The sequence below is a fragment of the Mustela lutreola genome, chromosome 12 (assembly GCF_030435805.1).
Source record: "Mustela lutreola isolate mMusLut2 chromosome 12, mMusLut2.pri, whole genome shotgun sequence".
Taxonomy (NCBI): Eukaryota; Metazoa; Chordata; class Mammalia; order Carnivora; family Mustelidae; genus Mustela; species Mustela lutreola.
This window is the reverse complement of record NC_081301.1, coordinates 2,549,088-2,574,338: the sequence shown is the minus strand read 5'-3', so window position 1 is coordinate 2,574,338 and position 25,251 is coordinate 2,549,088. Positions and strand designations below refer to the sequence as shown.

The 25,251-nt window shown below is 66.5% G+C and overlaps 1 protein-coding gene across 6 annotated transcripts in view; it reads left to right on the top strand.

Annotated features, from left to right (window-relative positions):
- RXRA (retinoid X receptor alpha) overlaps positions 1-25,251 on the top strand; it is a 90,352-nt gene that overhangs the window by 60,731 nt on the left and 4,370 nt on the right. For all 6 annotated transcript variants that reach the window (XM_059143584.1, XM_059143582.1, XM_059143583.1 and 3 more), the window contains exons 2-8: positions 5,485-5,750; positions 10,950-11,100; positions 11,177-11,356; positions 19,186-19,355; positions 21,662-21,791; positions 23,583-23,715; positions 24,662-24,753. In XM_059143584.1, coding sequence (XP_058999567.1) covers positions 5,485-5,750; positions 10,950-11,100; positions 11,177-11,356; positions 19,186-19,355; positions 21,662-21,791; positions 23,583-23,715; positions 24,662-24,753 — 1,122 coding nt within the window. The remainder of the gene's footprint in view (positions 1-5,484; positions 5,751-10,949; positions 11,101-11,176; positions 11,357-19,185; positions 19,356-21,661; positions 21,792-23,582; positions 23,716-24,661; positions 24,754-25,251) is intronic.

Sequence of the window (25,251 nt, the reverse complement as noted above, 5' to 3'; positions counted from 1 at the left end):
GGGCTTCTCTCGACCCCTTGGGAAGGCCCAGCTGACCTGTGTCCTCCTCAGCAGGGGCTGGGGTTTGGGGCTGGCACCACTGGTTTGGGACAGGGCAGGGGGACCCCAGAGGAGCTGAAATCTCAGCCCCAGCCCCCTGAGCCATCAGCTGACACTGCGCGGGACGGCCATCGGGGTGCTGTGCTCCGTGGGCTGGGAGGTGGCGGGAACCCTGCGTCTCAGCCCACCGTTTGCAGGCTGGAGAGTGGCCACCACGCTAGCCTCTTGCCATGGGTAGGTTCAGTGTGCAGGAGGGGAGACAGGCTACACGGTGCTGGGTCCATGCGCCCCGGGGGCAGGCAGGAGTCTGCGCCTGCAGGGCCGGCCCAGCCCCAGCTCCCGAAAGCCCCTCACCCTGCAGGGCCGGTCGAAGCTTCCTTCCACCTCCTCTGTCTGTTCCAGCCACCCTCAGCTTCCCCCAAACCCAGACGCTCGCCGTGGTCCCCACCGCAGTCCCTGCCAGGCGGCCACTTCTCCCTCCCCCGGCGGCGGCAGGGGAAGCAGTCCTTCCGGAAGGTGGGGGCTGAAGGTGGGTGTCCCGGGAAGCTCCTGAGGCCTGCCAGCGCCTCTACGTGGGGTTTCGGTTCGGGGGGGGGGGTGCGGGTCCCCAGGCGGGGACACAGAATTGCAGAGCCTGGGGGAGCTTGTGCTCAGAACCCAGTCTTGTTTGTCCCGGGGTCTTCTGTGTCCCTCTTCCTCCTGGGCACCTGCTCTCCTGCCCCCTTGCGGTCCTTCTGGCCCCCCTCGAAGCCTCTGGCCTGTGCCCGCCCACGGGACCCCTCCTCACGCTCCTGCCGTCGCACCTCCTGTCGCCCACACCTCTGAGTCCCCGCCTGGCCCCATGTCCTTTTCTCCGCCGGACACGCGGCCCCGGCCCGTGGCCTGCCGGGACTCCGCCCCAGTCGGTTCTGCAAAGTAGGGCCTTGGAGGAGCCCTGAGCTGTCCCGGAGGGGGCGGTGTCCCGGGGTGCACCCCAACCCCACCGCACTGGGGCTGGCTGGCATTTCCTGCCACATGCCCCTGTCTACCCTGTGGGGAGCAGAAAGGCGTTGGTGGGGTTTCCCAGCTCCCTGCTGTGGGGTGGCTCCAAAACCCCGTTCTGGAGGGAGCACACGGAGCTTAGGGATTTTGGAGGGTGGTGGAGAGAGTCCCTCTGTCAAAGGGGCCTTAGGGGCCATCTGCTGGGCCATTCCTGAGCGGTGGATGTGGTTTCTGCTTGCATGTGGCTCTGATGGGGAGCTCACCACCCCAAGAAGCAGTCCCTGCCGTTGTCCATTACCAGGAGCACTTTATTTATTTTATTTATTTTTTTTTAAATTTAAATTTTTTAAAAAAGATTTTATTTATTTATTTGACAGAGAGAATCACAAGTAGGCAGAGAGGCAGACAGAGAGAGAGGGAAGCAGGCTCCCCGCTGAGCAGAGAGCCTGATGCGGGACTCGATCCCAGGACCCTGAGATCATGATCTGAGCCGAAGGCAGCGGCTTAACCCACTGAGCCACCCAGGCGCCCCCAGGAGCGCTTTCTTGACTTGAAACTTTACCAAATACAACTCCTCACCCTCGGGCTCTGGGGCGCAGGGAGGTCCTGGGGCTCAGACCCCAGCGCGTCCCGTCTCTGCCCCGTGGCTGATGCCGGCCTCCGGGTGTTAGCATTTTAGAAGCAATTCTGTGGCCTGAGTGCTTTTTGTGCCAAAAGAGAGTTCTGCCTGCCACTTCTTCCATGTAGCCTTCCTGGACTGAATCTGGCAGCCTTTCCAGGTCTCTTCACCCATGTTGCGGCTGCTGCGCCTCCCCTGTTTGGACAGGGACTGTCCTTCCTGGAGGTCCTTGTGAGCTCCCAGGCCATGGCCTCCTTCCCCAGTCTCACTGATTGCTTGTAGTCCCCAAGGGGTGGGTGCATACGTGTGTACGCGTACATATGTGCGTGTGTGTGCATATGTGTGTGCGTACGTGTGCACACATGTGCATCCGTGTGTGTGCATACATGCGCGCGTGTGTGCGCGTGCATGCATGCGCAGTGTAAGGGGTGTGGGGTGCGGAGGGTGTGAGGTTTGGGGTTCGGGTTTTGCCCCTCCCTTGCAAGCCCCTCTGCATCCCTGGGGCAGGGAGCCTGCGTCCGGTGTCCTGCAGCCCCGCCGAGCAGGGGTCAGTTAAGCGTGTGGTGACCAGCCAGTGGCAAAGCCGGAGCAGGTTCAAAGTATGACTTTTAAAGAACAAGGCCTGAGCACTCCTCTGCTCCTCGGTGGGGGGGGCGGGTAAGGGGCTTGGCCGCGAGGAGCCTTGCACGCGTGTGGAGGGGGGCGGGCCGGGCCTCTGCAGGCGGAGGATGTGTGGGCTTTTTTTGCCTTTTCTTTGTAACGTTCCCTTCCTGGCCAGAGTGTCTCTCTCCAGAAGACTCCAGAAAACACGCCCAGCCCATTGTCACCCAGGCTCCGGGAAAGTGTCTGCTGCGGATGCTCTGTGTAAACAGGAAACACCCAAAGCCAGGGAGGGGGGTGGGGGGGCTGGGGACAGCAGGGGTCCAGAGGGGGCACGTGTTGCAGGGGGGCGGCAGGGGTCTGGAAGGGGCATGCACTGGTGGTGGCTGGGGACAGCAGGGGTCCGGAGGGGGCATGCACTGAGGGGGGCCGGTATAGCTACCACACTCAGCCACCCCAGAAGCTCACACTGGGGCAGTTGTTGGACACTTGGGCCTGTGCCGTCCAGCCGGGGCGGGGTGGGGCGGCACAGAAGCTGGCGGTGGGTGCTCCTTCCCCTGGTGGCTACCCCCCTCCTGGTTCTCAGACTTGGGCTAGGGGCAGGCAGTGCCTTGCGGGGCTGGGGGCTTTGGGTGCAGCCTGGCAGCCGGCCTCTCCTCCCTTCCCTCCTTCCTTCTGGCCAAGCTTTCTCCTGCCTCTCCCTCCCCTTCCTGGGGGGAGCAGCAAACCAGCAGCAGCTCAGGGCCCCGCAGGGTGGGCGGTGGGCGGATGGGGCCCTGCAGTTGGGAGCTGTGGCAGCAGTGGATGCTCCTCCCAGCGACCGTGGCTACTGGCTGCACCCCTGCACCCCGCCCCTTGAGGCGAGCGGCCCCTGAGAAGCCCTGCGGTGTCCTGGTCTGATTCAGGCCCCCCCGGGCCCCCGGAGCACCTGGGCAGGGGTGGAGTCTAGGAGTGGCTGCTGGGCTTGGCCCTGGCATCCTGGTCTCCTTCCCGCTTCTAGGAAGAGAGGTGCGTGGGGGTGCAGAGACGCCCTTCTGGGCCTGGGAGCCCCGGGTGCCCTGGCTGCCTGGCGGGGTCTCCGTGCTCTCCCGTGGAGCTGGCCGCTGATGCTGTTTCGCAGAGGCCGTCTTGTCCCCTTCGCATCCACGGTGAAGTCAGAGAGGCGCCCGTCCGACGGCGTGGAGGGGGCAGCCCTGGTCCAGGCCGTGGCTGGCTTCTGCAACACGGGTGTGTGCAGACAGGGAAGCCCGGGCTTGGCAGGGGTGAAGCCGGCACTGGGCCCTCATCCGGGGCTGGCTGCGGGCTGGGGAGGCACCCACAGTGGGTCCCTGCTTGCCTGGTGCGGGGCAGCTGCGGATTTCTGCACTCCTGCCTTCGGGCGAGTCTCACGCCAGCGGTCTGTGCCTCAGTCTCTGTGTCTGTCTCGGGTGGGCGGACAGGGCCGCAGGAGCCCCGTGGTTCAGGGACCGGCGGCCCGGCCTGGGTCCGGTGTGTGTAGATACCTCTCCCAGCCCGTCCTCTGTCGTCAGCCCCGCTGCTCCCCCTGGGCTTTCTGGGGAAGTTATGACCCTCGAGGCACACGTGTTTCGGGCGCTTTGAGACCCACAGGGCAGATCGGCGGTGCCCACCCCCACCCTTGCTGACAGGCGCTGCCGGCCCCCAGTCCGCTGGGATTCCAGGTTTCATTCTCAAGTTCACTGAAGTGGGCGATCTCCGATTTTGTGAGTGAGGCGTTTCCACTGGTTCGGCTGAGGCTGCTGTCAGTGGAGTCAGGGCGCCGGGGGCTTGCCCACCCCCAGCTGGACCGTGGAATTCTGGGCCGGCTTCGGCGCCGCTGGTCCCACGGAATGGGGAGGAGGGGAAGTGTCCTGCGGGCCCGGGGCTGAGAGGCAGAAACGGGTAAATGCTCACAGGGGCTGGGCCTCTGGTGGGGCGGCACGTCTCTGCGGGACCACCCCACCTTTCGGGCTGGCCACCCCCAGCATCTCCGGGGACAGGGTCGCACGGCCCTGGGTAAGGGTTTTGGCCAGAGTCACGTGTGCTGCATCTCAACTGGGCCGCTTGGTCGTGGTGTCCCGCCGCATGAGGGGGTCTGTCCCCCAAGACTCGGGGGGCCGTTGGAACACAGCCGCCCCGAGGTTCAGGGAGGCAAGTGGTACCCGGAGCCTTGAGGGGCGCAGCCGGGTTGGGCCCTCTGACCTGGGGTGTTGTGGGCGAGGCCCGTTTGCAGGTGGGAAGGCTGAGGCCGGAGGAGGGGCCCCAGGGCGTTCTGCGGGTGGAGGCGGCCTTGGGCTCCCCGGCTCTGCTGCTGTGCTGGTGCGTGCTGCCTGCCCGCGGGCAGTGGATTCGCCGCCTGAGCCTTCCTCCGGGGGAGCCTTCTTCCTGCAGAGCCTGCGGGGGGGGGGGGGGAGGGCCTCTTCAGCTCTCTCATTGGGGCTTTGAAATCCCTGAGATGAAAGCATGTGTGGGAGGTCCCAGCCTCTCCCCGCAGCCTCTGGGCTGGCACACACCCCGGCCTGTCCACGAGGCCCCCACGGAAGCAGGCCCGGGCACATCGGAAGCGGGCGTCTCTCCGGGGCCTCGCGGGTTGAGGGCCCGTGGCCGTGGGGGCGTCTGGGTGGGCGTGGGCAGGGTGGTGTGTGGAGGCCACAGAACTCGGAGCGGGGGTCAGCCTCCTGGTGGCAGATGTGCTGTGCCCTGGGCAGCTGTGGGAACTCGGGGCCTCAGCTGTGTGTCTGTAAGCGGGGCCGGACGCGTCCTCACCACGTGGCTCTCAGGCCCGGGCATGGGGTCCACCTTGTGGACATGGTGGGCACTCGGGGAGCAGCAGCCTCGTGCCTCTTACTGTCACGGCTCACCTTTAGTTCTTCCCCTTGGGTGCACGGGCAGAGGGGCCGGCAGCTCGTGGTGAGCAGACGTTCCAGGTGGACAGGCGGCTGTCTGGCCTCCTGGCCTGGATGGGCATCAGGGAGCCACCACTGGCAGCCGTCCCCTGCTCGGCCTGCGCTGTCTGCTCTGGCCCAGCCTGCACCCCGCGGCCGGGGCTGGTGGGTGTCGGGGGGCAGCTCCTTGCGCTCTGGCCTCCTGTTGGCAGGAATCTGCAGCATGAACTGTTAGGCTTGTTGTGGGGTTAGACTCACCATGGGGGCACCGGGGCCTGGCCTCGCCGTGGCCTTTGTGCTCCGCAGGGAGAAGGCCGGGCAGTGTGCGTTCCTGACCACCCTCTTCGGGTTCTTGTCTTACAGACTTCTCCACCCAGGTGAACTCCTCGTCCCTCAGCTCGCCGACGGGCCGAGGCTCCATGGCTGCCCCCTCGCTGCACCCCTCCCTGGGCCCGGGCATTGGTTCCTCTCTTGGCTCCCCGGGACAGCTGCACTCGCCCATCAGCACCCTGAGCTCCCCCATCAACGGCATGGGCCCGCCCTTCTCCGTCATCAGCTCCCCCATGGGCCCCCACTCCATGTCAGTGCCCACCACGCCTGCCCTGGGCTTCGGCACAGGCAGCCCCCAGGTAAGTGCAGAGGTGGGACCTTCCTGTGGACCCTGGGGGCGCGCTGTCACTCCTGCCCTTTGCCGCTGGGAAGCAGAGCCTCAGAGAGGAGGCTCCCACCTGAGTTTGAGGCCGGCTCTGGCTGACTCCCCAGCCCTGGACTCTCAGAGGTCATCAGCCAAGTTCGCTGCAGCTGGCTGTCTGCGCCAGTGGGCCCCTGCTGTCGGCGGGCTCCCTGCTCCCGGGGCGCGGCTCTGCAGGTGGGGGCTCTGTGTGTGTCGGGTTGAACCCGCCTCCCTGGAGCCTCTGCCCCTTCTTGGCCCTTCGCTGCTGAGCCTCTGCTCAGCCCACGCCTGGGGCTTCATCACCCCTGGGCCCCGATCCCAGGGCAGAGACGCGCAGGCTCCGTGCAGATGCTCCCCCCTCGGACCAGGCCCTGGGCTCCTCCGCTGGGCTTGTGGTCCTTCCCACAGTCATGTGTTTGGAACCGTCTGGCGTTTGGGATCGTCCATGAATCAGGAATCAGCTGGTGCTTGGCAGGGCCTGGCTCACTTTGGTTCTTGCGATGCGGATCCTGGAGGCCCGGCCCACTCTGTGCCGGGCGCCTCTTGTCCAAACCCCTGCAGACCTGTCCTGAGCTCTTCTGGAGGTCCTTGCATTGTGAAGGGGCCCCGGGGCCCAGTCGGGTCTCCCCTCTCCCAGCTCCGTGTACTTCCCGGTGGATTTCTGCTGGGTGAATGGGAGACCTGCCTGAGTCCTAGCCGGCTCTTCCTCTCTCTGCGGACGAGTGGTCCTCGCTGCAGTAGGGTGGCTCCATTCCCGGTCCGAGTCCAAGTGCACGCGCCACCCTTCTTGCCCCAGTGGGTGAAGGCCCCCGTGGTGGGGGGGTCTCTAAACCTTCTCCACGGAGCCTCAGGACGGCCTGCTGGGAGACACTTGAAGTGCAGGCGTCCTTGCCCAGAGCCTTACATCTAATTGTGCCCGCCGCGTCCCATGGGCTCCCAAACCCCTACTGCCACGCCGCCTGCAGGGCAGCCCTCCTTGGCCCTGGCGTGGGAGGCCTGGGGCATCCCTGAGCTGAGCCAGCCCGCTGCCTGTCCGGCTTGTTCTCTAGGGCTGGCCTTGGTGCAGGATCTTGCTGGCTTTTCCAGAGCGATCTTGGTGGCCCTTGGTGGCCGAGGGAAGGGGGCAGAATAGCTAGGGCCGCTGTCATGTCAGCTGGGCCCCAGAGCAGGCAGGAGGCCTGAGGTGCTGCATGCAGGAGGCTCGGCTGCCTTCCTGGGCCTGGCCAGGTCACCCCACCCCACTCTTGCTGGCTGCACAGCGCCTTGCGGGGAGTGAGAGGGCACAGGGAGTTGGAGCCCGCACTAGCCCCTTGGGGACCATGATGGAGGCAGGCACCTGCCGACCCTCAGCCCCACGGGGGTCCTTGCTGGCCTCAGGCCTGCCACCAGTCCCAGACACCCCGAGTGCACAGCAGGAGCCTGGTGGTGGCGGTGGCGCCCTTCAGACCTTGGGGGCACCTGCCCCTCGCTGCCGGTCACCTGTCTGGAGGCAGGGGCTGCGCGGTGCTAGGGAGCGAGGGGGTTTCGGGACCGCATCTGTCCCGTTCTGTTATTCTCTGCGCTCACCTAGGTTCCTGGCACTTAGCAGGTGCTGGCTGAACCCGGGTTGTGTGTGGAAAGGGGCTCCGGGCCCCATGAAGCTGACACGGAGTCAGGGCAAGAATCGGGCCCGGGGCAGGGCAGGAGGCAAACCCGTGTCCCAGATGCTCATTACTGTCCTGGGATCGGCCGTCTGTCTGTGTGTCCGTCCGTTGGGTGGGCCACAGGGAGTTTGCCACAGTCTGCACACCCCTTCCCCCCACGGTGCTTGGCCTCTCTGGCTGCCCTTCCCGGGTGGGCCTCTGTCTCCCCTGAACCCTGCCGCCAGCCCCACGCCCCCGCAGCTCCTTCCTGGAGCGAGCACAGCTTCTGAGTTTCAGCAGCTTGTCTCGGAGACCTGGGGTTCCCCATATTCATGGGTGTGTGGGTGGAGTTCAAAGGGGGGCATGCCCCACCCCCTCCCCAAACCACAACCGCGAAGTCATGGTTGCCAGAATAGGGAGGTTCTCTGCTGTTGTTGGGGGAGGCCCGGCGCTCAGCCGAGGGCTGCCTGCTCGAGCCCACGGCTCTGAGGGAGGGGGCAGTCAACACCCGAGCCCACCCCACTTGGCCCGCCGTGTGAGCTGGGCCGAGTGCCCAAACGGCCCCGCATCTCTTCCTGGTCTGGGGGCTCCATCAGCGCCAAGCCCAGGAGTGTCCCCCGCTTGTCCCAGAGCCTGCCCGCCGCACCTGGCCCTCCGTGGGCAGCCCCGCGACCAGGCGTCTCCAGCCCAGTGAAGCTTCCCCGGTGCGGGATCCTCTTGGGCCAGCGGGGTGGCCAGTGCTGGGGGGTTCTGTGGCTGTGAGGCTCTGGGACGGGGCAACCAGCTGAGGTGGGTCATGCTGCTGGGTTTGCCCCTGCCTTGCTGGCAGCGTGAGGCCTGTGAGGCCGAAGACCTTCTCCATGTGTGGCGGGACGGAGCCTTCCACCCCGGTTCTGGCTGTGGGTGATGGCCTCCCCCGTGGGTTGGTGAGGGGGGCCTGCCGTGGGCTCCGGAGGAAGGGCGTGGTGGGTGCGGAAGAGAGGAGCCTCGTGAGGCGGCAGGAGACCCTGGTGGGGCACGGAGGAGGCAGGTGGTGGTTTTAGTAAGTCCTGGAGGCTCCGGTGGGAACTGAAATAGATGCCAAGGGTCTGAAAGGGGAAACGAGACGGGCCCACCCTGGCCACAGCACGCGGCCGTCGGGCTCCAGCGTGGGGCTGCTGGCGCCGTGGGTCTCCCCAGAGGTGGGGTGGGGTGGGCCACAGGACGGGAGCAGCCCCTCGTAGGTGGGGCGCCCGCAAGGTAGAACGAGCCCCGGGAATCGGTTTGTCCTCTGTCCGGGAGCTGTGAACCCACCCAAGGCCCATCAGCTTGGAGCTGGGCAGGGGGAGCAGCATGGAGAGGGGGCCCGACCCCAACATCCTTGCCCTGGTGGCCCTGTGGGGACCACGTACGAGTTGAGGCAAAGAAACGAAGTGGGTGGCTTGTGTTGAGTGGGTCTGCGGCCCGGCCTCGTCTCCACGCGCGCAGGGTCTCCTGGGACGACTACTTTGCTCGCGGGAGGCCTAGGCCCGGGAGGGCAGGGGTGCCCCGGCACGTGGTCGGGGGCCTCAGCACTGACCGTCCGTCTGCCTGTGGCTCCTTCCCATGTGGGTCCCCGGGCAGCCCCCTTCCTGCTACAGCCCTGCCTCAGTCGGCCCAGGGGAGGCACCAGTCCCGGGTCAACTGAGGAGGTTGGGAGGGCAGGGGGCCCGCCGGCCGCCCAGCATGGTGCGGGCAAGCACGGAAGAGGAAATGCCCAGGTTCCTCTCCCTGTGCTCCCGGTGGGTCCAGCCCCACGGAGACCTGCCCAGGCTCCCACAGCGCGGGGACAGGCCCCCTGCTCTTGTGTCCTGGGTGGCTCCCTGCGGGTGGGTTCATGGGGACTGGCTTGGCGTCCCCTTTGCCCAGGACCGGCTGGCGGCGCCTCCTCCTGGAGGCCGAGCACTGAGGCAGCTGCCCGGGCATCCGCTGGGTTATCCGGCCGCAGCCCTTCGTCTCGCACACCGGGGACCGCAAGGGCAGAATGACAGTGATTTCCCCAAAGGCACACCGTGAATGGAGCGGGCCTTGCTGAAGCTGCACTGTCCCCCTCACCCCGTTTCTCCCCTGTCCCTACCCGGCCTGTGAGCCCCGCGGTGCTGCGTCTCTGACCGCCTGGCTGGGGTCACTGAGCAGCTGTGGACAAGCCAGCCTCTTGGGGCCTCGGTTACCCCTTCTGCAGCACGCGAGGGGCTCCTCGTGCTCACCACCTGCCACTCCAAGGCCTCAGCTTCACCTGCTGTTCCGCCAGTCCCCCGGCCCAGGAAATGGGGTTTGGGGGGACGTTCCCACGCTCTGAGGGGCATGCACACATGAACCCGGTGCGGGCTCTGGGGCTCTTACAGACTGAGCCCCTGCTCAGGCCCCTGTCTTCCCTGGGGGGCGCTCCTGGCGCCTGGGGACGGAGCAAGTGGGCCTGCTGGCCTTGCCCGGGGGGCTGCTCTGTTCTTCGTGGTGCCCCACCCGGGTCCTGCGAGGGTTAAGTGTCTTCACGGAGCCGCTCGGCCCAGGACCGAGAATGGGCGGGGGACCACACGGAGGCCCACGTGGAAGGAAGCTTTGGGTGGTTTCTGCTTCATGAGCCTTGAGCCCACGCTCTTCCTGCCCCTTGAGCAAAGGGGTGGGGGGCAGTTTGGGGGCCGTGGGGAAGGAAGGAGACGAGGTTCCCGCTGGCGGGGGTCCCGGGGCTACCAGGGGACAGTGTGGTGCCTGCCACCCTTCCCCACGCACGCCCGCATCACCCGGTTTCCGCCTCCGTCGGGTTTGCAGAAGTGGGGGTGCGGGGGTGCCGCGCGGCTGGGGTCCTGGCACCGGGGGAGAGGGGCTGGCCTGTGGGCTGCCGTGGGGAGCATCTCTGGGCGCTGACAGCAGCCCTGGACTGGACACAGCAGAACCAAAACTGCTGTGTCACCGCTGTGTCACAGCCACCGGCGGTTGCCGGGGTGACTGGTGAGTTTCCCACGCTTCCTCCAGGCGGGGCGGGGCTGGGCGCCGAGGGGGTGCTGGCTTGGCCCTGCACGCCTGGAGCCACATGACCCGGGACCCCCACTCTGATCCCTGAGGCCCTGGCAGGGTGGCCTGCTGACATGGAGCCCGACTCTCTGGTCTACTGGGACCAGCCCTCGGCGCCCACCATCTGTGGGTCGCGGTTCCCCCAAGTGCCTGCCTCACAGGGATGGTGGCGAGTACACGCGGTCTTGTCCAGGGCGTGCGCAGTAATGGGGCCCGGTTCTTGTTCTTAGCTGAATGAGGGGCGGGGGCATGAGCAGGGCCTCAGGGGTCTTCCCCTGAGGTCTGGGTGGGCTGTGGGCAGAGCAGCCTCCTGCAGCCTGGCGGCCGCTCAGCACAACTAGGCCCTGCCCCTCCCGAGCTGTGTGGCCTGTGGCGGGCAGGGCCCCCCTCTGAGCCTCGGTTTCCCTCTCTGTAAAGTGGGGTTATGTTGGCGACTCCCGACCGCGGGGTAGGTGCTGGGGACCGTGCCGACCCACCGGACACCCCCACTTGTCCCTCCTCAGCTCAGCTCACCCATGAACCCCGTCAGCAGCAGCGAGGACATCAAGCCTCCCCTCGGCCTCAATGGTGTCCTCAAAGTTCCGGCCCACCCCTCAGGGAACATGGCGTCCTTCACCAAGCACATCTGTGCCATCTGTGGGGACCGCTCCTCAGGTAGGCCGCCACGGGACCCGACGGGCGGGGCGCGGGGGCCGGCCGGGGCGGCGTGGTCACGGGCCTCTCCCCGCAGGCAAGCACTACGGGGTCTACAGCTGTGAGGGCTGCAAAGGCTTCTTCAAGCGGACGGTGCGCAAGGACCTGACCTACACCTGCCGGGACAACAAGGACTGCCTGATCGACAAGCGGCAGCGGAACCGCTGTCAGTACTGCCGCTACCAGAAGTGCCTGGCCATGGGCATGAAGCGGGAAGGTGGGCGCGGGCGCCGGCCGGGGGGGGGGGGGTGCGCTGCTGCGTCCCGCCTGCCTGGGCGCTCGCTGCCTGCGGACGCGGGGCTGCGCGGAGGCTTTGCTCCACCTTCCCTGGCACCTGCTGCGTGCCCGGGATCGCTGAGGGGGGACATCCGTCCTTCCAGCCCGGTGATGGACTAGCGTCGATCAAACCCTCCTCGTGGTCGTGCCATGAGGTCGTGGCAACCCGGTGCGTGGTTTCTGGGGCGCCGGGCCAGGGCAGAAGCACCGTGAGGGCCTTGGTGGGAGGTGGGAGGTGCGGTCGGGGCGGGAGGAGCCCAGGGCCACGGGTGCCTGCGTGTCCTGAGCGGCGTTTCGGGGTCTGGCCAGGGGCTGATCAAGGCAGCCAGGGCGGGGACAGCACGGAAGAGGGGGCGGACCGGAGCAGGACACTCTGGAGACCGAGCAGGTGTCCCCAAGCCCACCAAGTGCCGAGGTTGCCCTGGGCCCCGCTTCCTTCTGCGCACCTGGAGGAGGCTCCCTGGGTCCTCAGAGCAGTCGGACTCTTGGGCTTGGGTATGGGGGCCTGCTTTATGGACAGTTTGTTAGGGGCAGGGCAGGGAGACAGCTGGCATGGAAGGTCACTCCCCTGAGGCCACTGAACTTAAGTGACTCAGCCAGACTTGGGCCCGAGTCCTTGGCCCCAGCGTGGCAGTGTGACCTCCCTCTGCCCAGCCTCTCCCTGTGGGCCTCAGTTTCCCCATCTGTGGGCTTGCCGACCGCTGCGTCCTGCTGGCTCATTCCCTGGGTTACTCTGCTCCTGTGCTCAGATGCAGCGGGAGGGGCCCATGTCGCTGGCGCTCGTACCCAGGGCCTCGTGGGAATCAGGGGCTCCGTGTCTGCTCCTCTCTGAGCTGCCGCTGCTTCTGACGCGGTCCCCAGGCTGGTGGCCCACCGCCAAGGACTGTCACCTGCGGTGCCTGTGGCTGTCCTCTTATGTTCTTTTCTAGCTCCTCTGGTTCTTGGGGAGAAGCTGAGACCCAGACGGGCCGTGCGGTCCTGCAGGATTTCCTGCTCCGGGCTGCAGGGGACAAGCAGGACATGGCGCCGCTCCCGGCAAGGGGAGCCGCGGGCTCCGGCACTGAGCCGCCGGGGCCGGCGCCGTCCGTGGGGAGTGGGTGCCCCCAGGCCTTCTGGTTGGGTGCCTGTTCCCTGTGCTGCTCGGTCCACCCACTCTTCCTCGTGCAGGTGGAGGGACTGAAGCCGAGGGTCCAGGGCTTGCCTGAGGTCGCACGCCAGGTGGCACGCAGGCGTCTGGCTCCCAGTGCTGCCCTCCTTCCGCAGGCCATCTCGGGTGGAGGAAGCCTGTGCCCGGCCCGGGGACATGTGCATCTGGCCCCGGTTCCCCTGGATGCCGCTGTAACCAGGGAGGCCTTGCTGGGGGAGGTCCATGCAGCTTTGTTGCTGGGATAGGAACTCGGGCAGGGCAAGCATGTCGCAGTCAGTAGACAGGTGTGTGCCCAGGTGTGGGGCCTGGGCAGAGGGCTGGGTGCCGGCATCCTGTGGGAGGCTCGGGCTCCCTTGAGGACAGCCTAACACAGGGCAAGCCTGGGTTAGTGCCGAGACCGCTGGCTTGCCAAGGCAGCTCTCCTGGCGCCAGGCGCCATGCTGGGTGCTGGGCGCGAGCACTGAGCTGTGGGCAGGCGTCCGCTGACCATGATTGTCACGTTACCAGGCAGGCCCTCGCCCCTGGTGGGGTCTGTGTCAGTCGGGGAACCCAGCTGCGGGCCGATGTCCAGCCTGATGCCCTAAGACTGGAGGGTGTGGGGAGAGCGTGAGCCCAGCCAGAGGGCGTGCGTGTGCTCAGGCTGAGAACACGAGCCGGTAGAGCTGCTCCTGGACGGCTGCGGAGATGCTGAGCTCTTCCTCAGCCTGGCTGCTTTGGAGCCTGGGCGCCATCAGACTCCAGCTGCCGCCTCCTCTGCTCGTCCTGGGAGAGACTGGGTGATGCCTGTCTTGTCCCAGTGCAGCTCCAGGGTCCCAGGGTGCAAGAGGCCTGGTCTGGCCCCTGCCCTGGTGCCCTCGGGGATAGGGTGTTGTGTGCAGGGCCTCACTGGGCACCCTGCCCCATTGCCCGTGCTGCTGGGCTTCTCGGAGACAGACGGGCTGCAGAGGTGGGGGGCGGCTGGGCTGCCCCCGTCAGCTCGGTCCGGAGTCGCTCCAGCCTGTGTGTCTCTCTTGCCTTGCTCTCTCATCTGATGGATAAATCTGGTGCTTTGGGTGCGTTCCTGAGGTAGCACATGGCCCTCAAGACCTGAGTTATGGGCCGTTAGATAAATACCTGATCCTGGCAGGGCCCACCTGCTTCTTGCCTTGTATTGGATTTATAAGTCACGAATGTGCAGTAAAAACCCTCCCACGGAGCTCTCTCCTGCCCGAAACACAGCAGCACACAGCCGGGCCCCTCCCCTGTGCTTGCTCAGTGCTCGGGGCCCAGTGCACAGCCTCTGTCTTGAGTGGAGTGACCAGTGGCCCCAGTGTGACTCTGGCACCGGTCCAGCAGGGAGCTCCAGGGTCTCCCAGGCCCCGAGGCCTGTGGCTGGGTGCTGGGAACTGCCCTGTCCCCCCGGAACTCTCCTGAAACCGCTCCTTTCCTCTTTGTTGTCTCGGAGACGAGCTGGGGCCCCTGGCAGCAGCAGGGCAGCGTGGCACCCCCAGGGAGTGGGGGCCGTGCCAGCCAGGCTTGGCCTGGAGCGCAGAGGATGGGAGGTGTTGGCTTCCAGGCTGGCCTGGGCTGCGGAGCCCTGCAGGGAAGCCTGTGATCAGGGCCCCGGGACGAGCGAGGAAGCGGGCTGCACCCAGACAGTGTCCCCCAATGCAGCGCGGGACGGAGCAGCTCGGGGTTGGCATCCGGACTGGCTGACCCTCAGGGAGAGCTCAGGAGTGGCTCGCTCTAGCTCAGAAGGGACCGAGACCCCTCCTTGGTGCTGGCAGATAGCATCTCTGTTGGGCAATGCAGGGGCCTGCGTACACAAGCACCGGCTTGGGACTCGCTCAGCCGCATTCCCGGGGAGGTGGGGGCTGCGGCCCAGGTGGGAATGCCGGCCTCCGGCCAGGCTGTGCCCGGGCCTGTCTGCTGGAGCGCACGGTGGCAGGGCTGGTGGGGGGCGCTGCTGGCGCTCCCGGTCTGATGGGGGCCTGGCCCCACCTGGGGTGACGCCCGCCCAGGCTGGAGGAGCGCCCTGCTGCCCTCCTCTCTGCTTCCTTCTTTCCCTCCAGGAAGGCCTCTCCCTGCTTCCTTCCTGCCTCCCTTTGCTTTCCGAGCTCTGTCACCTGACCACGTGTGTGCATGCGTGCGCGTCTGTGTGTGTGCACGTTTGCATGTGTGCGTGTGTGTGTGCTTGCACAAGTGCCCCACACATTCCTGCTGTGGACAAAGAGCCCAGCTGGGTTCCCACACCGCCCCGGTGACATCGAGGGGGTGACTGCCTGTGCCTGTTTCCTCAGGTGACCGTGGTGGCGCAGCGGCTCCCTGCGGAACAGGACAGCAGTGATGTGGGGTGGAGAGCGGAGAGCGTGTGTGTGTGTGTGTGTGTGTGTGTGTGAGAGAGAGAGAGAGAGAGAGAGAGCATGTGCGGGGTCACTCTTGCATGCCGACACCTTGTCCTGGACTGAGTGCCCGGAGAGCGGGAGGGACGTGTCCGCTGAGCTGGAGAGCCGGTCGGCGGGATGGTTCCTTCTCTGGGTCGGACGAAGGGGCTCTGGGCCGTCAGTCCTGTCTGTCCTGGGGCTGCACACGGGACAGAGGAAGGGCCCAGCCAACTGGCAGCAGGCTGGGGTGCTGCCTTCCAGAGACACCCCCTGCCCACGTCCTGGCTTCCTGCCCAGCCCAGCAGCCGGGAGGGGTGGCGGTGGGCACCAGGACGGGGGTGGCCTGCTCTGCCCCCCCATCCCCACATCAGCATCTCCGCAGATGCTGGGGACCCCGGTCTTGTTGGGTGTGGAACCCCCTCCCAGCCTGTGCCTCTGTGGTCTTCCCAGGATCCCACAGGGCTCCGGCCTGGGGGTATAATGAGGCCCCGTGTTCGCAGACGCCTCCTGCCTGAGGCTTCCCGGCGCCAGCACAACGTAAGGCAAACATGACTCTGTCTGAAAGGTGATTGAGCTGGCAAGACATAAGTCCCCGGGCTCCCTCCTGCCCCCTCCGTGTCTATAAATAAAACCATAATATTTATAATGATGCCATGCGGAGCTGCCGGCCTCCGCGGCTTCAAAGTGCCTCACGGAGCGTTGGCTCCTTAATTCGCGCCGCCCCCACGGAGCAGGCAGGTGCTGGGGACCTCCACCCCACTCTGGGTGCTGCCCCGCCTTACGGCCACCCCGTCCGTCCCGTCTGTGCAGTGAGAGGAGACCCACCACCGGCCGTGTGTGAGGAGTGTGGGGGCAGGAGGCACGGAGCTGTGAGCGCCTCGAGGGTCCCGCCCGGGGCCAGCACCGTGCTTCCCCGCTCCGGGGCCGAGCACGTGCAGCCACAGGGCTGTCCAGTGCGGGGCAGGACCCAGGAGGCCGGGCTGCCCGACTCCTGAGCCTGGAGCCGCCCACTGTTCCGTGAGCTCAGCCGGGCCCCTCGGCTGCTGCGGGCCTGTCGCCCCAGCTGGTAAGACGAGGTGCCTCTTGGCGGCCTCCTGGCTCTAACAGCTTCGGGTTCTGCCCAGAGCACAGACCTGGAAGACCACCCCATCCTCGGGGTCTCAGGGACACGGGCCCGCCTGGACGCGGGTGTGTCACCCTGGTTGCCGGCCTTGTGGCTCGGGTGGTTCTCCTGGACTCTCACCCCCTGTGGCTGAGGGGAACCGACGAGGGGCCCAACCCCCACCCCCTGTTGGCGTCCGGAGGCCCGGCTGGGGAGGGGCCAGAGGATGGGCAGCCGGCCGCAGCCATGCCGGCTCGAGCCCCCGTGGACACCCCTGCTGTCAGAGTCTGTGGAAGAGCTAAGCTTGCAGTGGCTCGGACTTGGGGCCTCCTGCCGGGGCTCCTGGCCCAGCTGGTGTGGCGTGAAGGTGTTGGCTGACCCGCCTTGAGAATTGCCGTGTGGATGGCAAGTCCCTCGCTTGAGTCGGTGCTCTGGGTCCCAGAGAGCGTAGCCTCTGGCTCGGGGTTGGGCCCGGACAGCCACTTGTCCGTGCACGAGGGACATGGGGCCTGCCCTCAGGGGCCCACGGGTGGTCAAGAGGTGTTCATGTGGACGGTTAGGGAGCTGTGGGCCATGTTGTGGGAACCCCTGGGGCCAGCACCATCGGGGACCCCCCACACCCCTGGGCTGCAGGCGTGAGAGCAGTGAGGACCGGCCGATCCTGGGAGCTGTGGACGCCGGAAGCAGGGCCCGCTGGGAGCCAAGGCTGGGCAGAGAGGGTGCCAGAACCGCGTCACCCGCCCTCCTGCTGGCGCCTCAGCGTTTGCCGAAGCCAGCGCAGGGCCCAAGGGGAGAGGGACGGGTCAGACAGTCTGAGTTTGGGCCCTCAGAGCCAGAGCCGGGGGGTGGGTCCAGGGTTTCTCGGAGGGGTACTATGTGTGGTCCCCTGGAGAGCTCCGGCCCTTGGAGAGGAAGCCCAGCTCCGTCGAAGGCCCAGAGCTGTCGCACTCAGGAAGCCCCGGGAGGGGCCGTATCTTCTGCTCTCCAGAAGGCCCTGCCCTAGGACGCTGGACCCGGAAAGAGGGCACTGAGTGTGGAGTCCCACGGGAGCGTGAGGGGTGAGGGCGGGGTGCCAGGCTGTGGCTCTGCAGGGACTGGGGCTCCAACCTGGTTTTGGGGATGTCCGTCTGCGATGGGTCAGAGATAGGGAGTGGGAGGTGGCCTGAGGAAGGCCCGGCGGAGGGAGAGAGGTCCCAGCGTGCGGCTGGTAGCCTTGGGAAGGCCTCGAGGCCCCTTGGCTGAGCCGGCCCCTCCAGGCTGGCTGGAAGCTGGGCGGTGGGCCTGAGGCCCTACCTACAGCTGTCGGACTCCGCTGACCTGAGCTGGCTTCTCTGCGGGGGCGCGCCCTGGGCGGCTTCAGCCCCCCGCGCACGTCACTGTGTGTGATCTCCATGCTCTGCCCTGGGGCCCCCCGCAGCGGGCTGTGTACCAGAGCCTCGGAGCGTGATCAGGGACGGGGGTGGTGAGGGTCTGGGAGGTGGTGGGAGCTGCTGCCACGTGGCCCGAGCTCCCGTCGGGTGGTCTGGGCGTCTGTCCAGGTGAAGGTTCTGCAGGGCCCGTGGAGTGTGCTGGGCCCAGCAGACTGGTCTGCTGGCGGTGGTCTTTGGAGGAGGGGCTGCCCGGGGCCATCTCCTGAGAATGGCTGCTGCCCTGTTCTGAGCCCTGGGGTTTCTGGTAAGGGGTGAGCAGCCGGAGCTGCTTGGGGTGCTGTGAGGGACCCAGGCCTGGTGTGTGCGTCCTCACTGGTGAGGAGCCTTCCGGACCTGGAGTGGGCCCAGCTTCATCAGTGCCCCTGGGCTCTGCAGCGTGGGGCCATTTCCAGGCTCTTCCTCTCCTCTGGGATGGGCATGTGGACAGAGGTCTGAGTCCCGTTACGAAGCTCCCACTCTGTGATGGGGTCTCCAGGGGCCCCAAGAAGCCGAGGGTCTTGTCTGGGGCAGGGGCAGAGAGCCGGCCCTGCGGAGGCCGAGGCCACCCCAGGGGTCTGGTGCTGGGGCGTGTCAACGCGTCTGGGGCTCAGGAGAGCATGACTGCAGAGGGTGGCCTTGGGGGAGGCCCGTCCTGGTGCTGCTTTGACAGCCTCTGGGGGCCCCAGAGCCTAGCCATCTCAGGCTTGACCAGCGCCATGTGGAGAGCCCTTCCCGGCCTGTGGCGCGTCTCCCCACTGCTGACTCGCTTGCCCCAGGCCAGGGCCTTTGGTGCTAGTACCAAAGCAGAGGGGGAGGAGACGGGGGTCAGCCCGGGGGGCCGCAGCCACCTCAGGAGCCGTGTCGGGGGCTAGTGGGACTCTGGGGGGTGGGGGTCCGTGGCCCAAGGTCTGTAAGCAGACCTGTCCACGTGGGGCTCCGTGGGGTTGCTTGGAAGTCAATGCCTCCATCTCTGCCTCTCTGTCTCCCTGCATAGGCTTCCCTCCCTGCTAGGCCACCCCCTGACCACCCTCTGATCACCCCTGTGCTCAGCCCTCCCCACAACCCCAACCAGGCCAGTCCGGGGCATCCTGGCTCACACTAGGGATTGGCCTCCTGCTTCTGGTCTCCCTTGGGACCCTTCTTCTTTCTACAGCTGGAGACGCATGTGCCGTGCTCTCTCCTGTGGCTCGTCAGACCCTGTGCAGGAACGTGCCTCCTGCCCCCCACTGGTACCCCTTGCGGTGTTTCTCCAGCCAGTGGGAGAGGTCTCCGTTCATCAGGAGTGGCTCTGTTCCGGCTCTGGGCCTTTGCACATGCTGCCGCCTCTGCCTGAACTGTTACCTGTTTTTTTTTTTTTTTTTTGCCACTTCTTCCAGGAAGCCTTCCTGGTTTTGTTGGAGTCCATAGTCCATTGAAGCTTTTTTCACTGTATGCTGGGAGTGCTGCTCAGCAACCAGTCAGCTGCGTGAGAGCGGCCTTGTGTACTCTGGCCGCTGTGTGCCTGGCCCTGGACGGGTGCTGGTGTGGCCCAGTGTGTTGGGTGGATTAATGTAGGGCGGTTGTACCCTGTGTTCTGGGCACACTTGGCCACCAGAGGCCAGACCTGGGACAGAGATGGGGCAGGGTTTGTCCAGCTCTGAGCCATGCCTCCCTCTGTGGCCCCGGCGGGCGCGCTGGCTCGGCTGGTGCTGCTTGGCTCCTGACGGCTGAGGGAGTCGCGGGCTAACTGCCCCCCCCTGCCCCCTGCAGCCGTGCAGGAGGAGAGGCAGCGGGGCAAGGACAGGAGCGAGAGCGAGGTGGAGTCCACGAGCAGCGCCAACGAGGACATGCCGGTGGAGAAGATTCTGGAGGCGGAGCTGGCTGTCGAGCCCAAGACCGAGACGTATGTGGACGCAAACATGGGGCTGAACCCCAACTCGGTGAGCTCTGCCCCTGCACACACGGCCTCCCCCGGGGCGGCAAGGCCAGCACTGCTCGGGGACCGTTGGCCCCTGGTGGGTGGTGCTGGAGGCCCAAGCTGTCATGGCCAGCGCTGAACGCCAGGACACAGCACGTGCTGTCCGGCTCCTTGTGGCCTCGGGCCATTGCTCAGCTGGGTCTCGGGAGTCCTGTACCTGCCCCAGGCGTGCAGGCCGCGGGGTGGTTTCACCTGTGTCCTCTTGTGGGGTCAGGGCTGGGATCAGAGCCCTGTGGCTGACCCTGAGGTCACAGCAGCCTCCCTCCCTCTGTCCTCCACCTGGCCCAGAGCGGCCGCCACCGTGCTGGACAGAACCAGCTCGTGCCCTGCAACTCCAGGGCCTTTGCACGTGTGGCTCCCCCTGATTCCTCCTCAGGCTTCTGTCTGGCCCGAGGTGTCCCTTTTCCCGGGGGCCCCTTTCCCGCCGGCCTGCCTTCATGGCCCTGCAAAGGTGTGTCTGGCCCCATGACGGGGCACAGGGCTTCCTTCCTGTCCCCCAGCACGCGGCAGCCAGTAGTGGGGCGTGTGGTGTGTTGGTGCCTGGAGGTGGTGGTTGGTCACGGCCCAGCTCCAGCCAGGACCCCGCCTGCCCGTGGGCACTCACACAGAGCCCAGGCTGGGAGGGTCCTGTGTGCTCGCCAGGCCCCCGTGGCCGGGTGATGGGCCGTGCCTGTTCCCCTGCACTTCCCCGCACACCGCGGCCCCCCTCAGATCCGTGCCCTGTCAGGGAGAAGGCGCACATGGGGCCGACCCCTGCAGTCCCAGTGAGGGGAGGGGAGGCCAGCTTCGAGGCGTTCACGGTTGCACAGGAACTCCAGAAGGAACTGGGAAGTGGGCAGAGGGTTGCTAAGCCAGGACATTCTTAGGAGCAGCCGGGGCCGCCCTCTGCTCCCTGGTGTGGACCCCACAGAGGGGCCGGCTGAGCAGGGAGCGTCATCTCGTGCCCAGCAAGTGCCTGCCTTCCTGCCTGCCTGGGCCTGGGCTCTCCCCGCACGGGGCTGCCCCGAGCCTCTGAGGAGCAGAGTCTGGCCATGGTGGAATGCACTAGAACCCAGCCCTGGCGTCTGGCGTGCTGGCCGCTGGGTGCGTCTCACGCAGGGACTCCGTGTGGGTGGCCCCTGTGCCCGTGCGAATCGCGGGGTGGGAGGAACACCCGCGGGGTGTGGCACAGGGCCCCGGGCTTCTGGATTGCACCGAATCTGCTGCCGGGGACAGAGGAGGGACTTGGGGTGAGGGCCAATGTGGGGGCGCTCTGGGTGTTGGCACCCTGGGCTGGGGGTCCCTTGTGCCCCAGAAACCCTGGCTGACGCCTGTGTGTGCAGCTCCGTGTCCCCGTCTGCACACCCCAGCCCCTTCCAACCCTGTGGCCTCTGTGCCACTTTGTTACCGGGCGTCCCACATGTGCCCTCAGCGGGCCTTTCCCGCGGGCCCCGGGCGTTCCAACTGAGCCTTCCTGTGCGGCAGCTGTTTGCTGTCGAGGCAGGGAGCTCTTCAGAGGATGCCCCGGCCATCGTGTTTGGCTGTCGTCCTCCCCCTCGCTCAGGACCCAGAGGGTCCGCTGGTCAGGAGCCCCGAGGGGACTCCCCTGAGGCCTACCTGGGTCTCCTCATCTGTGACAATGAGGAGAGAGTCTCCTCTGGCTAGAAGTTTCTGGAAGGGCCTCTGATGCCCCCATCTGTGTGCGGTCTCCACACCCGGTAGGAAGAAGTGACCCAGAGGCGTCGGCACTGGCCACTGTCCTCAGAGTGCCCCCCAGCCTGGCACTCGCGCCCGCACCTCCGTTTCCCTGCCTGTGACTGGGGGCACTTGGCCCCCACACCTAGGCCTTCCTACAGCAGTGATTTTAGTGTCTTACAGTCCTGGAGGTCTGAAGTCCGCAGGCAGCATCCGGGACGAGTCGCGGAGTGGCCAGAGCTGGTTCCTTCTGGGGAGGACGTCGCTTCCCTTCCCGCTGCTGGAGGTGCCGCCTCCTTGGCCCGGGCCCTCCTCCAGCGTCAAGCTGGCAGCTTCTCTCCTGCTCACGGGCTCCCGTCTCTGACCCCTGCTTCCCTCTTTGGGGACCCCGTGATGACCCGGACCCCCCTCAAACCCTCCCTAGATCTTGCCCACAGAGCGGGGCGCAAAGCAGCACTAGCCACGGGCTCGGGGGGCGAGGACACGGGCCTGGGGCCGATCTTCTGCCCAGGGCTGGGGCAGCACATGGAGCAGGGGCCCGGTCTGGGCCGTGCTCTCAGCCGGGCGCTCAGTGGGTGTCTCTCCCCCGCCCAGCCCAACGACCCCGTCACCAACATCTGTCAGGCCGCGGACAAGCAGCTCTTCACGCTGGTCGAGTGGGCCAAGCGGGTCCCGCACTTCTCTGAGCTGCCCTTGGACGACCAGGTCATCCTGCTGAGGGCAGGTGAGTGACTGGGTTGGCCCTGGCAGGGAAGGGTCGGTGGGGGGAGAGGGCGGGGACCTGGGGGACACCCCTTTCTCCTGCAGTGTAGGGCTCCCGTCTGGCCCTGCTCCCCCCACCCACAAGGAGGTCATCGGTTTCGGGTCTCTAAGTGGCTTTCGGAGGGTCAGGGGGTGTCTGGGGACCCTGGAGAGGCTGCCCTGGAGGGTGTGTGCTCCGACCTTTCCCTGCCCTGAGGCCTCTGCTCCTTACAGGGGGTAGGAGCACAGACTCTGGGGTTCGGGTCAGGCCTGGCTCCCGACATGCTCCAGGCACGCCGAGTGCAGGTTCCTGCTGGAGGGACAGAAGGGGCGGGTCGCCAGCTGTGCGGGGTGCTGGGCCTTCGTGGGGGGTGGCAGAAAGCACCCCCACCCCACCGGCCTCCTGCCCCACCGGGCCGTCTGCACGTGCTTGGTGCGTGGGAACGTCAGAGGGCAGCCCTGCCCCATGCCTGCCGGGCCCTGGGTGCGCTTGGGGTAGCGGGAGAGGTGGTGGCCGGCCCAGAGGTAGGAGGACGCTGGGCAGGTCCCGGGGGAGGGGGTTGGCAGGGAGAGGCAGAGTGATGCATTGTGCGCCCACCGTGGGGGGACAGATGCTCTTGGGGCCAGCTTGGCCCGCAGCAGGACCCATCCCTGGCCTTGTGGGTGCCTCCAGTTGGGGCATAACACCTGACGCCCAGAGCCACAAGGCAAAGGTGTCGGGGCCGGGGCTCCTGACTCCCTGTGTGATGGGGTGAGCTCTGGCCTGCACCGGGCCTCAGGTTCTCCTTCTGAAAAATGGGGCTCTAGTTCTGGAGGACTGTAGGTGGTCGGAAGTGGGATAGCCGGCGTGACGCTGTGCCGCGGAGCCCAGAGCCTTCGGCCCGGGAGTGTAGCTGTGGACAGGGCCATCTCTGTGGAGGCGGCTGGGGCTCCCGTCCATGGGACTCCTTGAGAGCCCGGCACAGAAATCATTTCTATTTCGAGGTTTGCTTCCATACTTTCTCCTAACCCGGGACGCCTCCTCCGGTTTGTCTCTGCTGGGAGCCCACGTAGAGGGAGTGTCCCGTCCGCCCGAGGCTCTAGGATGCGTTTTTTTTTTTGTTTTTTTGTTTTTTTTTTAAAGATTTTATTTATTTATCAGAGAGAGAGAGGAGGAGAGAGCGAGCACAGACAGACAGAATGGCAGGCAGAGGCAGAGGGAGAAGCAGGCTCCCTGCTGAGCAAGGAGCCTGATGTGGGACTCGATCCCAGGACGCTGGGATCATGACCTGAGCCGAAGGCAGCTGCTTAACCAACTGAGCCACCCAGGCGTCCCTAGGATGCGTTTTTTTTTTAGTTTAAGAATCTATTATTTTGTGGTGCCCCACGTAGCACGCAGTAGCTGGAGAGTTTGCCGCTGAGACCAGGTGGGTGGCCGCTCCTCCGTGGCCGTCCCAGAGAGGATCCCCACATCCTCCATGGCACGAGTGTCCTGCCTGTGTGGGAAGGGACCTCCCGGGACGCGTGGGTTTGGGGAGCACGTGGGTTACACAGAGCCAAAGAAGATGTTCTGTGCGGGACTTCTCAGGGCCTTTACTGCCCGAGTTTGCACCACAGAAGGAAGAGGCATGTCCTCAACATTGGTGCTCAGGAGCGTTTCTGTGCCACACCCCTGGGATGCGGGGTCCCCAGAACCCCCTGTGGGACATTCTGCAACAGTGCACGCTGCCTGCGGAGGGCTGAGTGGCAGCCCGTCCGGGGGGCCCCCGTGTGACCACGCCCCCCCTCCCCCCAGGCTGGAATGAGCTGCTCATCGCCTCCTTCTCCCACCGGTCCATCACCGTGAAGGACGGGATCCTCCTGGCCACCGGGCTGCACGTCCACCGGAACAGCGCCCACAGCGCAGGCGTGGGCGCCATCTTTGACAGGTGGGGGCCCCGCCTGGGTTTGTGGCCCCTTCTGTCCCCGGAGGGTGTCGATGTGGACATAGGAGGGCGAGGTTCTGGCCTCTGCACGTCCCCGTGCTGGGGACACCCAGCGCGCAGCAGGACAGGCAGACGGGCCTCCTCCGGCTCTCTTCCTTGAAGCGCTGGCGGTTAGGAGGGCTGCGCCTCGGTGTCCACAGAGGCCTCTAGAAAGTATGGCTTCCTGGGATCTGCTTGGGTTTAAAGACATGGCCCCCGCCATGCTCCGAGCTGCCCGTCTGTGTCCAGCTGCTGGGAGGAGGCGACGGTGGCAGGGCGCTTAGACTCCAGCAGGCGGCGTCTGGGACACCCAGCTCCCCCTTGCCCTCTGAGTGAACAGAACGGGAGCGTGGCCTCGGGGCACCCTCTGGAGCACCTGTCCCCTCTGACTCTGACCTCCAGGCTCCCAGGGATCTGTTCCCTGTGCTGCCTGCCGACCGTCGGGGACCCCCGGCTCCACGGGGTGACCGTCCAGGCCCTCCCTGGGCCACCGTCCTTCGTTCCATGTCCAGTCTCCGACCGCTGAGCCCTCCCCGGGCACAGCTGTCGCGTTTTGGGGGCCCGTGAGTAGGCAGAGGAGGTCGGGGAGCTCAAGCCGCAGGGAGCTGCAGACAGACGCACGCCACTGCCCACAGGGGCTGGGCCAGCCGGGGGTGGTTCAGAGTCCTGCCCTCTGACAAGGAGCCACGGCTTGCTTTGGCCACGAGTGTCTGGTAACAAAAAGCGAAATGTCTCCCCGCCCGGCAGCTAGGTAGGGGGAAGGAAGGCCACGTCCTGGGGAGAACAGCTTTCCCGTGGGCCGCAGGGCCTGGCCTCGGGCCGTAGGGAGCCTGTCCTCAGGGTCTTTCCGGCGGGGGCGTTGGGGGGCGCAGTCTGACTGGACGGCGGTGGTGGCCCGCTTCCTCTGCAGGGTGTTGACGGAGCTCGTGTCCAAGATGCGGGACATGCAGATGGACAAGACGGAGCTCGGCTGCCTGCGTGCCATCGTCCTCTTCAACCCCGGTACGGCCTCCCCAGCCCACGGCCTGCCGGCCAGCCCCGGGCCCCCAGCGCTCGCGGCCGCTGCGCCGTGGGGCCTGTCGCCCATCCCTCCTTGCGAGGGGAGACGAGCCCTGCCGCCGTCTTCTCACCGCGCTCGTGAGCACGACACCTGGCGTGGCCTGGGGAGCTGTGCTCACCCCTTGTGGTTTGCGTGCTGCATCCAAAGCGTGGCCCCACTCTGCCTGGAATCCTGGGCCCTGGAAGAGGCAGCCTCTCCGTGAACTTGTAGTGGGCAAGTTCTGGAGCCCGGGCTGGCGGTGGGGGGACGGCGCACACAGGGGTGCAGTGTCTTTCGGGGCTGCTGCTGGCTTCGCAGGGAGCTGGGGGGCTGGCCAGCCAGCGGGGAAGCCCTGATGGTGCCGGGGCGCTGGGCCCGGACCTCCCGCTTTCCGCCAGCTCCAGTGCTGAGGGAACTGGCTGTGGGAGAGAGGAGTGTCTTCCTGCGGGGACAGCGCACAT